The sequence below is a fragment of the Denticeps clupeoides genome, chromosome 3, assembly GCF_900700375.1.
Source record: "Denticeps clupeoides chromosome 3, fDenClu1.1, whole genome shotgun sequence".
NCBI classification, from domain to species: domain Eukaryota; kingdom Metazoa; phylum Chordata; class Actinopteri; order Clupeiformes; family Denticipitidae; genus Denticeps; species Denticeps clupeoides.
Window position 1 is genome coordinate 21,022,442 of NC_041709.1, and position 13,293 is coordinate 21,035,734.

The 13,293-nt window shown below is 40.5% G+C and overlaps 1 protein-coding gene across 1 annotated transcript; it reads right to left on the reverse strand.

Annotated features, from left to right (window-relative positions):
- Nucleotides 1-1,709: 1,709 nt before the first annotated feature.
- stom (stomatin) lies at nucleotides 1,710-11,870 on the reverse strand. The gene is made up of 7 exons (XM_028971423.1): nucleotides 11,720-11,870; nucleotides 9,209-9,318; nucleotides 8,898-8,970; nucleotides 5,941-6,023; nucleotides 4,189-4,392; nucleotides 2,803-2,937; nucleotides 1,710-2,025 (listed from the first exon to the last, which is right to left on the reverse strand). Exons 1-7 carry the CDS (start codon nucleotides 11,781-11,783, stop codon nucleotides 1,837-1,839), a joined length of 858 nt encoding a protein of 285 aa, XP_028827256.1. The 5' UTR covers nucleotides 11,784-11,870; the 3' UTR covers nucleotides 1,710-1,836.
- Nucleotides 11,871-13,293: the final 1,423 nt, after the last annotated feature.

The following is a 13,293-nucleotide window of genomic DNA, read 5'->3' on the forward strand; positions in this document are numbered from 1 at the left end:
TAGAAAATGGCACATATCTGAGTGTATTATACAAAACAAAATTGAATTTATTTGTTAACTACAACAGTGATTAATATATTTTAGATGATGCAGTACATTTTGTTCATTTGGCAGAAGGCTTTTTACCAAAACTGACTCACAGATAAACACAACTAAGCTTATGGATAATCGGGAGATAAATGCTGTTCATTTCAAAGTGCATGACTTTTAGAGTAACAAATAAAAGTGAATAAAAGTGGTAGGATGTTAAGGAGAGGAGGTGATGTCTGAATTCTTGCGGATAGAGATTGAAGGAACCTTTCTGTATACACTCAGTGATCTAGATAATTCATATTTTTTGATTCATTTATTTGGCAGTGTATTTTTTGCTGTTGCTGAAAAAAATGGTGTAAGTTTGGTGTAATGGTGTAAGTTTGTATCAGGGACTGTCTCAGTTGTTCCAAGAGATTCCTTGTCTGCAAGTGTTATATGAAATAGTTTGTAGATGGTCCCTTATTTTGTGTTAGTGAAAACACAATCACTATATGGGTGTGTGCTTCACCTTAATATTTTTCCAATTATTATTTGCAATATGCAGTTTACTGCAGATACATAGTTGCAGTCAGACATTCTCTGGAACCGCCTATCACCTCAAGGCTGAGTTAATGGTTCCATTCTCCCATATTAAACACACAATCTTATGGAAAAATTAAAACAAATAAATGTTGACACATAGGCTTATGAAAACAATGACACAGCAAATGCCTACTGTAATCAAAACTCATATACACCAGGCAGACCCACTGGCATGCAGCTGATTTTCTTTAGAAAAGGCCATAAAAATATGATTTATGGTAAAATGTATTTAGAAAGATGGAAAATGCATAGAGCTTGCAGTTTAGTAGAATGACATTTAAGGCTTGGTATTACCACATATGGCTATGTCAAGAGATTCCTTCTGAGAGAGAGAAAGAGAGAGAGAGACATATAGAACATTCTTTCTTACTACTTGGCATCCAGATGCAACAGATTTACCATCATTACTGGAGAAAAAGTCAACAAGGAAGGAAGGTAACGGGAGAAAGAGTCTTACAAACATCCGCACTCACAACCTGTGATGTGCACAGCTCACATCACTGATGGGGCTCTTCACTACTGCCTGAGTAAGTAGATGTCAGAGAAAAGGTGTGTGTTATTTCTGCAAATTCAGTGTGTGTATTCTGAGACGTGCACATGCCTTTTTATGTTTTGTATTTATGTGTATCATGTCAATAACACATTACAGTAACAGTAAAGTTAAAGCATCTATAACACATTACTGTGATAATTTACAGTACAGGCCAAATGATTGGACACATTCAATGTGTTTTCTTTATTTTCATGACCATTTACGTTGGTAGATTCTCACTGAAGGCATCAAAACTATGAATGAACATGTGGAGTTATGTACTTAACAAAAAGTGGAGACCTGGCCTCCACAGTCACCGGACCTGAACCCAATCAAGATGGTTTGGGGTGGAAAACCATTTCAGGTGACGACCTCTTGAAGCTCATCAAGAGAATGCCAAGAATGTGCAAAGCAGTAATCTGTAATTTTGAAGAAATTCAAATACAAATCATGTTTTCAGTTATTTCACCTTTTTTTGTTAAGTACGTAACTCCACATGTGTTCATTCATAGTTTTGATGCCTTCAGTGAGAATCTACCAATGTAAATGGTCATGAAAAAAAAAAAAAAAAAAAACACATTGAATGAGAAAGTGTCTCCAAACTTTTGGCCTGTACTGTATGCTATTAATAATGCATCACATGAACGTGTTATTTAGATGGTAACGTTAACATTACGAATGTCTTAAGCTCAGTGCTTCACAAACGGCTGCATCATTTCCATTGGCAGTGGGAAGATGATGGTGGAGTTCCTCTCAGCCGCAATGGTGTTAAGCGTCTGCAGGTAGCGGAGGTGCAGCGCAGAGGGCGACTCTGCGATCACCAGCGACGCCTCTTTCAAAGCACGTGATGCATTCATCTCTCCCTCTGCAGCGATCACCTGCAGCACAAAGTACACAACACGGTAAACAAAGGTGTAATGAAGAGCTGTCCGAATAAAAAGTTCATTAAAGAGCACAGCTCAATTAAAATGGACAGAATGAGAACAGAACAAAGCCAATGGTTACCTATTGTGAGTGTAAAATGGCTGCTCATTTCATACTCAGATTGTAAACATTAGCGATGTAGCTCGAGACCAATTTTTGGCGTTCTCGGACATGGCGGTCTTGATGTGAAAAAAGTGCATCCTCACAGAACAGAATCATTATTTATTACGCGCCTAAATTCAAATGCAACCATTCAGCAAAGAAATGTCCAGAAATTTCTGCAAAGGCCGTTTTTGACATGGGGCATGGATTTTCAGCAACAGGAAGCAGCAAACAAATAATCAGGCTGATTATTTACAAGTCAATATTGCCTAAATGCACAGCGATTTAAAAAAAAAAAAAAGTAAACCTGTGAAACTGTGTAAAATTTGGTGCACCTAATTTTTGTGTTGTGCACCTTAGAAAAAAAGTTAGGCAGACCAGTGCAACCAGTGCAAAAACTTAGTCTAGTGCCCTGATTGTAGAGAGTGGCAAGCGACCAAGAATAAATAAGTAGTACTCAATAGCCACTCACTGTGAGTGTAAGTGTAAACCAAATAATTGATAAAGAGATCGTTTTTTTATTTTTTTTTTCCTACAGCACGACGTCATGTAGTCTATTTGATATTCGTTCGGCGTACAGCCTATGTTCAATTTGCTGTTGACTAAAGATGATTTATGTGTGTGTGTACCTTCGCTCTGGCCTCTCGCGCTGCCTCTGCTTCAGCAGCCATGGCTCTCTGCAGCTGCAGGGGCAGTTTGACATCTTTAATCTCCACCCGCTCCACCTTTATACCCCAAGCATCTGTTGCATCATCCAGTGTAGTCTGAGAAAGAGGAGGAACATTGCTTAATGAAGAAGGCACTACTCACTGACAGGACACACACACGCATATTTCAGTGTGCAAGAAAGGCTAATTTAATAGTGTGGGTTATATTGAATCTCATTTTATAGAAGCCGCCTGCACACTTTTTTCTTTCTACACTTTCTTTCTGCAGGTGATCGCTGCAGAGGGAGAGATCTTGCAAACACAGGCTCAGAAAACTGCTACTGTCGTTCCCAGTCTCCTAACTACACCAAATACCCCTAAAGGGTTAACATGTCTTTCCAGTTACAGACAACAATCAGGTTCCATGAATTATATTAGACAAACAAATCCAATTTACATAAGACCCAACATGGCAGCAAATTAAATTCAAGATGCACAACCCAGGCAGACCAGTGCTCAGTCCTCTGCAGCTACAGATATGGACCACGGCCTGCTCCTGCATATCAGAGATTGCAGGAAATCAGCATCCCTTTATAACATATACAACCAATCAAAAATTTAGGAACATTTAAAAATGCATTGGTTTCCTGTGAAATAAAAAATGTAATGAAATATTACTAAATGAATTGCAAAGTCATAGACAAAGTTGATATCATGATAAAACCGACATTTGCTGATTCTCAACTATCTGAAGAAGACACGGTGGTCTAGTGGTTCGGATACGGCGCTTTCACTGTTGCGTCCACGGTTCGATTCCCTGTCATGGAAGCATTGACACATTTAGGCAGTGTGGAGTGTGGCCTTGCAGTTAAGGAAGCGGCCCCATAATCAGAAGATGCCGGTTCCAATCCCGATCCCCACACACTGCTCCCCGGGCACCTGTCGTGGCTGCCCACTGCTCACCAATGGTGACGGTTAAAAGCAGAGGTCACATTTCATTGTGTCACCATGTGCTGTGCTGCAGTGTTTTTATCACAGTGTGTGTATGGAATAGTTTGCCTGATTGACTGGTGTGAGATGAAACCATGGATTCCTGAAAAACATCCTTTGAATTGCACACAATAGTACAAAAGCGCAAAACCTACACAGGTCACTGATTTAAGACCATCAAACCCCTGCAGAACAAAATATGACGATCTAACCAGGGACCTGCCCTCCTCTTATGTGCATATTTTATTTGTGTTTGTGTGTGAGCCACGTTTTAAAAAAAGAATACTTATCTGGAACGGTCTACACAGTATATGTGTTTGTGTGATCGGAGTGTATTCATTCATATATGCAATTGTGTATATGAGGGTTTATATGAACCTGCATGCTGTGTGCAATCTCCTCGCGGTCAGACAGGATCTCTGACAGGTTCTTGGTGCCCAGCACATTCCTGAGTGTAGTCTGGGCCAGTAAGCGGGTGGCTGCATGAGCATTGCTGATGTTCGCCACTGCCAGGGTGGCATTCTGTACACGGTAGTACACCACACCATCAACACTCACTGTAACAGAGTCCTTTGTCAAAACCTGGTAGAAGAATAAAGGTGTATTTACACACACACACACACACACACAAAATCAATTTTAACATCACATCACGATGACTGCACACACATCTGCATACATATGTTACTTCAATTAATAGTATATTAATGCTTGGATCAACAGTGGTTATGGCCATTAAACCAGCACATAAATTTACAGTTGTTTATATTGCATAAATGATAAGTATGTATAAAAATATATTTGGCAGCCATTATTTGTGGACGAAGACAAAGGTCTGTAATTTTCATCATAGGTACACTTTAACTGTGAGAGACTAAATGTAAGAAATATCCAGGAAATCACAGTGTATGATTTTTGAAGAATATATTTGTATATGCTGCAGATAAAAAGTATAAGTTCTGGAGTGGCCTATAAAGTCTCCAGACCTCAGCCCAATAGAGGATCTGTGCCCAGTGACAGCCCCAAAACATCACAGCTCTTGAGAAGATCTGCATAGAAGATTGGGCCAAAATACCAGCAACAGTGTGAAAACCTGGTGAAAAACTACAGGAAACATTTGACCAACTAAGGTTACATTACAAAGTATTGAGGTGAACTTTTACTATTGACCAAATACTTATTTTAAGCACTTTTAAGATATCCAAAAAAAATATTCTTTCAAAATCATACAGTGTGATTTCCTTTTTACCTTTACATTTATGGCATTTACCAGACGCCCTTATCCAGAGCGACTTACAATCGGTAGTTACAGGGACAGCCCGCCCCTTGGAGCAACTTATGGTTAAAGTGTCTTGCTCATGGACACAAAGGTAGTGAGTGGGATTTAAACCTGGATCTTCTGGTTCATAGGCGAGTGTGTTACCCACTAGGCTACTACCACCCTTTTTACATTCTCTCTCGTAGTTGAGGTGTACCTATGATGAAAATTACAGACCTCTCTCATCTTTTAAAGTGGGACACCTTGCACAATCGGTGGCTGCAAAGTTTTTTGCCCCACTGTGTATGTGAATGTGAACTGTGTATGGGGTAATAGCTCATTTTTGATCAGGGTGTTATGTTCCTATGCATACGGTGTTTTGTTTCTCTGTCCTCTGTTCTGTGTGTGTGAGACCCCATTTTCCAGAGAAGACGGGCCTACTAAATTACTGGCTCTATCCAAGTGGTCTTGTTGGTTAGATTATCTGCTTGTAAAATAAACTGGTTTTCAGGTACCATTTTCTATCTCCCCCTTTTGCTTTGTCGACCCTCAGGGACATGGACATTCATCTATCCATGTCCCTTCCCTAGAGGGGGGACGTAACAATTGTGTATTTCTATCCCAGCCACTGTGACCATGTGTTTCTTGGTGCACATGGTGTACGCATGTCTGTGGGCATGTCTAAATGTGCAGAATGTCAGTGTAGTAGGGGCACAAATGGGGATGATTACCCAGGGCCTCACTGGCAAGTGAGCCAAAAATAAAGCTTTGATTGAAAGGAATGTGGCTCACAGAGAGTGTTTATGCATTAGTGTTACGTCCCTCAAGAGCTCTTGCTGAGCACCATCATTGCATATGCATGTGAAACTCACCTCTTGTGGAGGGATGTCAAATGTAATTGTGCGCATGTCCACATTGATGAAGCTGTCAGTACAAGGAAGGATGAAGAACAGACCTGCGGGAGAGAGAGAAAGGACTCAATGTGGACTCTAAGGCATCATGAGTACAGCTAACAGATGGACACTAGCATCTCTAATTTCGTTCACACACACACACACACACACACACACACACACACACACACACTTACACAAATTCAGCTGAACTTTTTGTGAAAACATAAGGTAATGCATGAGCACAATATATACACTGAGGCACTCAAACATCCAACACATGTGGTGCCACTCATCTGTCATTCTTACACAGCCGCTTCTGCATATTCCCATGTTTGTTCAGGGCCCTGACCTCACCGCATAGCAGAGCACGTTCCACCCCAAAATAAGCACGTCCACTTCCACTGCCTACAGCGCTCAGCTGTACACAAGCCGCACAGAGCACTAACCTAGTGCTTCAAACTCTAGATAAGTAAGTAAGTAAGCCAGAACAAAATGAAGTATTAAAAAGTTAAATATCAGACGCCAGTCAATGCAGTTTTTTTCACAACCAGACTGCAAGAAGACAACATTACAGATAACATTTCTTCTCTTGAGCAGATCAGGCTCGAATTGACATTCACAGAACATCCCATGACCCACCCCCCAATATATGGATCTGCAGAGGGCAGCCACCGAGGATCTATCGCTTGAATTGAAAGGGCAAACCGCAGGTCTGAACACAGCTAATGAGATTGAGAGTACTGATCCATTAGTGTGATTGATGGATGGAGAGAGAAGCGGGACCACTCTCGCTGTCGCAATGCGGTGCGGATGCCATGGAAACAGTGGTGCCATGTGGTCATTCATGGACAGCGGACATGAGACGCGAAACATATCACAGTAAGAAGAAGTGACTCAGTTCATGAGAGTGGGCAAAGGATGTGGTGTTGAGACCATCACCCTAGTTAAAAAGTAGTGCCGGTAGTGCCTGAGTATACAGCGCCACTTCGGGTAGGATAATGGCCTCGTCCACACGGACGTTCTAAATTAGCGCCTTCTGAACGGCATACATGTTTTTGATGCACTTTGTAGAAGCGTTTAATAGACGTTTCACTGGCATTCGCTTGACGATTTCTGGATTTCTGCAGAAATTGATGCCAGAAAACGTTGTGTCCAGCGTTTATTTGACGTTGTCTAAACGCTGCTGCTGAACGCCTGTGTGGACGCTTTGATTTGCTCCAACAAGCAGAAAAATGGTAACGGCAAATGGTTCACTCATTTGCACACCTTCACCCCACCTGTTACACATATTTTATGTTAAAGACGTAAAAGTGTAATATTTGGTTATGTTTGCAATATTTGCATATTGGTCTTCATTGTATACTTGCAACATTTGCAATACTCTGGTCTGTAGTAGTCGCAAAACAGCATTTCACTGCATATCGTACTGTGTATGACTATGTATGTGACAAATAAAATTAAAATAAAAAAAAAATGCCTGGTGCAGACATCCATGTGAATGATCGATGCATTGATGACACCTCTACTCGACAGGACCAAACATTAATGCTGGTTACAACATATTTACATACAACATATGATATTTAGGGACATTTCAGTCACTTCGCCTCTCTTGACAGACACAAGCTCTCTCACACGGAATACCTGGGATTTCATGTGATCTGCACTTGATGTGACAAATGAAGTAAAGACACCTATAGTATATCTCTACAGCCTTTGTTTACGTATTGGGGGGTTTTAAAAGGCAATGAGGCTCAATGGAAGTTTGATGTACATAAAAACCATTGGTCTCTGGAAATGGTATACCTTTGCAAAAATATTCTACTGAAATACTATTCAATACTGTTAAGTGTCCAGCGGCATGAGCATAATGGACATTACTTGAGACAAACTATTTAAAACCACTGGCTTGTGGCAAACCTCTTAAAATATGCATAGATGCTTTAGCACACACAGCATCTGAACTGGTGCTGTCATTTTTAAGAGCATATCACTCTCGCTCTGGAAACATTGATGCCTGATTTCTGGTCAGTACGAATACAGGACCTGTGATATACAATTCCTGACCAAAAACAGACTCAACTGAAGGCTGGCACACCGTAAAGAGAGGAGAAAAACAGAAGAGTTGACAACAATATTGGACATTTAAACTCCCCCCAGGCCTAAAACCTGGTGCATAATTATGGAAATTGGATTCTGAGCAAAAACCTTTGAAGACAGAAGCTGTTCCTCCCCAGCAGCAAAATATGGAATACACCTATTTGTAAAATGATCAGCAGAGGCACATTAATTAGACCAACCATACACCTCTCTGCAGTGAAGCTGAAGATGCTACGTTGCTTTAGAGATTAGAATGGAAAGGTTTTTGCATGTGCAGATGATGATTATTTATTAGAAGTATTTTTCAAGCGGTTAAATGTTATTTTCGATATAGGTTCTATTTAACACGTCAATGCCACATAGAACAAATTTCAACAAATTCAATTAATTCTAAAAAGCAGAACAATAAACATGATTTGACAACAATATAACAATAGCTGGTGGTGGCGGAAATCAGAGTGAAATCGTTCATGCAAATTACGGTGATTGAGGTATGAGTGGAGTTGAGAGGCAAAAACTTTCTCCAGGGTTTTTGAAACAAAAGAGAGATAAGACATTGGACGAAAATGATCAAAATTATTAGGATCTGCACCAGGCTGAGAACTGAAGCCTTTTTCAGAGATGATTGAAGAATTCCAGTGTTAAGGGAAAAATGGATAAAAGTGGTCATGAAAGGAACCAATGAGGGTCTACCACTGTTAAACATGCTGACAGGTGGATTTTTGTAGTTAGTTATCTGGACAGATATGAGGTCTAGACGCAGTCTAGAACAAGGGCCGCTCTGCAGATCACTGTGTTTTTGTCATTTGTATAAAAAACCGAGTTACTCTCACCTGGACCCTTGGGACCTCCGTGAATGATGCGCCCCAGTCTGAAGATGATTGCTCTTTCATACTCTTTTACAATCTGGAAATATGAAGAGCATATGGGAAGACTGTCACTTTTTCACAATGTAGAAGCAGTTTTTGAACAATATTTGGTATATATTTTGATTTGATCATACATGACAAATGGTCATTATTAAAAAAAACGATGTTCATTAATTCATTTAATTGCAGCCTTGGTCACTGATTTTTTTTTTAACATTTGCTTAATATTAACAATTTGTATGACTAGAGGTGAGGGTGTGTCTTTACAGTGGTACCTTGATGCACATCCATATAGACAAAGGCAGAGTGAGAAATGTCAGCAGCAAAGACAGACCAACCAGGAGCCGACCAAAGAGGCCGATGCTGGGATCAGCTTCCTCCAGAGCTTAGGGGAAAGAAAACACAAAAACAGAAAGAGAAAGAGAGAGAGAAAGAATTACAACCATGGTATACAGTAGCCTTACATAAACTGTAGACTGTGAACCTCGGAAATGTGAAAACAGGAAAGTGGAAGTGGGCAAGTCTGTTGGGCCCTTCAGGAATTTCCTGCTCCTTCCGCTTTCTGCATGTTTAAAATCCATGTATGGATTTTAGAACCCAACATGTAATAATATGAGGACTGTGAGGTCGGGAAGAAAGCTCACTCTTCCCAACCTGCACCATGATCATGAGGCATTGTGAGACATGACACACACAGCGCACGGTGGATGGTTTAATGGTGAAAACCCAGACCCTGTCACCATGCTATAGTCTGTATTATAATTTTAATAATATCTTTTAATACCCACTTAATCATCTATTACAAAACAAACGAAAACCATGTATATAACCTCAAAATATAATATCAAACTAAACTTACACTGACACACAAGAACCACACTGACCAATGAGAGAGGACATAGGTCAAACCCATTCTACTGTGGCTTAACTGATTATAAATGAGTAAACCAATGAAACTCTTTCACTCTGTCGCTCTTTGAATTTATATATATATATATATATATATATATATGTGTGTGTGTGTGTGTGTGTGTGTGTGTGTGTGTGTGTGTGTGAGAGAGAGAGAGAGAGAGAAAGAGAGAGAGAGAGATGTGTGGTATGGTGATTTGTGACAGGTCTAGTGGATCACCCACATTACTCCAACATATAAACGTTAAGGCAAAGCATCATTCCAAGGCCGTCTTAGGGCAATTCCACACCTACAGCTCGTTTTTCCCCTTGTTGCGGTTTGTTTCTTCCGGTGTGAGCACAGTAATAGCACTCAGTTGAGGCACCAAAACAACGGCACAGGCACCAACAATAAGAGGTGGTCTCGATTCTAAGCAAATCACAAACTCGCCAGTGCGAACGCGTTCCAAAACAGGAACTGGCTGTATGATATAAAAATTACTGTCAGATATCTGACAAGAAGCACTGTAGGACACAATATATTAACTCCAAAAGTGCTATCAATTAAGCTAATTATGCTGCAAATCATACAGCATATTATAATGTTGATACCTGGCATTCACAAAAATAAGAAGTACATAAATCTGTCTGCATCCGACCAGTTGTTAATGTGTTAAAACTCATGAATAACGAACACTGACAATTGCAAACCTGTAAAACATCTAATGTCCACACAACTGACCATTAACATTAGGTAGTTTACATTTGTTCCAAAGGAAAATGATTCATGGTGTTGATTATTTCACCACAATAATTCCTCTAAATCATTAAGCGTGTGGATTTACAAAAGTGAAAAACAATGAGCTGCTGCATCGCAGCCCCAAATGCAGTCACACACACACAACAGAATTACATGAAAAATTCAACATTATAAAACAAGTGTTTTATAATGTTCACACTCACTAGTGTAACAGTGTAACAGTCATAACCCACACCAGTTAACCAAGACAAATTTTCAAATTTACAGTCAGAAAACGATGCGAAAGGGAACATTAACACAACGTTTCTGTCGTGACACACACGTCCAACACGACACATTATGGTCGTTTAATATTAAACTAGTGTAATGTCCATCGAAAATGACTCAACAGAGGCCATTTTATCCAACTCCACATTAACACATCCACGGGACAGAAGCGTAAACAGTGACTTGCTTTAACGCTTAAAGCCACGGACATAAGAAGATGTGAATTTTTCATTCTCGCCGTCTCACCAATTACAACTAATGCATTAATAACTGCGATACTGCAAAAGTTATGAAAAGCACAAACCTAACGTTGGACTGAGGGGCAGGGCTGAAAGCAGAATTAAGATTAAAATGGAAAAAGTAAGAGTCATCATTTCTTAAAACGGCATGGCATGTTGAAAAATATATAATAAAAAAATAACTATATATTGATAACTATATATATGTGTGTGTGTGTGTTTGTATATTTTATGTATTTATTTTATATTGCATTAAACGTTTTGGCAATGTCACCATGGCTCATATGCAATTTTAAGCATGCATTTTGCGCAAATGGAGTGTTTTTTCACTATAATGAAGTGTTTGCCCTTCTGCCTACGGGGAGAAAAAAACGGCGTTATATGCTTGTGTCAAGTCACGCTTCAGCACGTAATTCCATATTCGCAAGTTTTTTTTATTATTATTTCTATATACAGTTACTGTAGACGATTAACTGAGCCAGGAGAAACAGCGCAGTTCGCATTTTAGCCCTAAAATAACTAACGGAGAATGTTATTGTGTGCGCACTGCTGCTGCGTGTTATCGTAGCGGAACGCTTATCGCGTTTCACATTCAATACCGTCGTCGAAAAAGAAAAAACAACGTTACTCACATGTTTGCCGTTCGTGTCTTTTTGAATCAGTCATCGCGCTCCCTTCTTTACTCCCGTCTTCCATGTCTCGTCGCCTGTTGGGTGTAAATTTCCTTTTTTTGCGAGAGTGACCCAACGCAAACGCTGACTGGAGACGAGGACGTCCTGAGCAAAGCACGCGACGCGCTGATTGGCGCAGGGGAGGCAGGGGGCGGTGCTTAAGCGCTCCCCGTCGGTGGCGCCCTCTGCTGGCAGGAACCGCACAGTTCCACTCAAGGCCCATACTCGGCGGGCGGTGGTCAATGTTCTTTCCTGTAAGCAAACAGTAAGAGCTGAGCTGTGTGTGTCTGTTGGGAAAGCTGATGAAACAGTAGTTAACGAGCTAATAATAATAAAAAAGACAAAAGGTAAAATTGTGAAACTAATGAAAAACCGATTTGCTTTGCTCAGTTAACATTCTCGCATATTCACTAAGGTCTTTAAGACACACCCTTATTCAGAGCAACCTACAATCAGTAGTATTCAGGGACAGTCCCCTTGGAGACACTCAGGGATAAGAGTCTTGCTCATGGACACAATGGTTCTAAGTGGGATTTGAACCTGGGTCTTTGTGACGAGTGTCTTATCCACTTGCCCCTCTACCACCCTACTTAAAAAAAATTATACAAATGAAGTGATATGAAAGGTAGAGAAAACTTTGAATCTAAATTATTTACACTGGTCTACAGTGTTCTACTGGGGTATTTTCAGATATCAGGAAGGTGTGAACTGCACTGAATCAACTAAACAACAACAAAAGGAAAACAGGAAAACTGCAATCTGGAAGTAGGCTGTTCTGTTAAAACAGAATATGTCTGCTTCTTACACTTTATGGATATTTTTCAGAGAGTCTGGAGAAATCTCTGGTCAGAAACCAGGATTGGATGCCCATGACCTTCGATCCCTCAGGCAGTACTGCAATAAAAAACAACATCAATTGGTAAAGCATATAACCACGAGAGCTCAGGAATACTCGGGAATACGAGTCCCCGGACTGTTGAGCAACTTGAGTTGTACATCAAGCAAGAATGGGAAAGAACTCTACCTACGCAGCTTCAACGGCTAGTGCCCTCAGCCTCGTGCAGGCCACTCCCATGGATGTAAAGGTGCAGATGAGCTCTGATTCAGTTCACACTGTCTGCATTACTTCACTATGTTTTCTAGGTCCTGATCCATTCTTGGCGATCCAATCTTGCCAAACTTTTCATTCTTGACACTCCAGGATGTGCTTCATGTACTTCTTTCATGATCTTTGATTGTCCAGGGGGTGATACCACGACTCTGGACCCCCACAATATGCAACTGAGCAGACTCAGTTAAAACTTCCTTTTTGCATAGGGTTTCAGCACCTCCCCCCAATGATAATTGGCCACCCCTGAAGCAAAAAAGTCTTCACCTGTGACAAGACCGGGTCTCTCTCAGTCCACTGTCTGATCTGCTCTGCCTGCACAGGTGTGCCGTCTAACCATTCCAGCAAAAACACTGTCCATCTACTGTGATCTCATGACCTAAGCTAGTAACACTTGGTGCAAGAAAGACACACTTTTCCTTTTTGA

Excerpts from the sequence above, each read along its gene's own strand:
- stom (XM_028971423.1), bottom strand. The coding sequence starts at position 11,783 with ATGGAAGACGGGAGTAAAGAAGGGAGCGCGATGACTGATTCAAAAAGA. Across the intron at positions 9,319-11,719 it reads AAGACACGAACGGCAAACAT|CTCTGGAGGAAGCTGATCCC; the intron begins GTGAGTAACGTT and ends CTTTCCCCTAAG. Across the intron at positions 8,971-9,208 it reads CTATATGGATGTGCATCAAG|ATTGTAAAAGAGTATGAAAG; the intron begins GTACCACTGTAA and ends TCATATTTCCAG.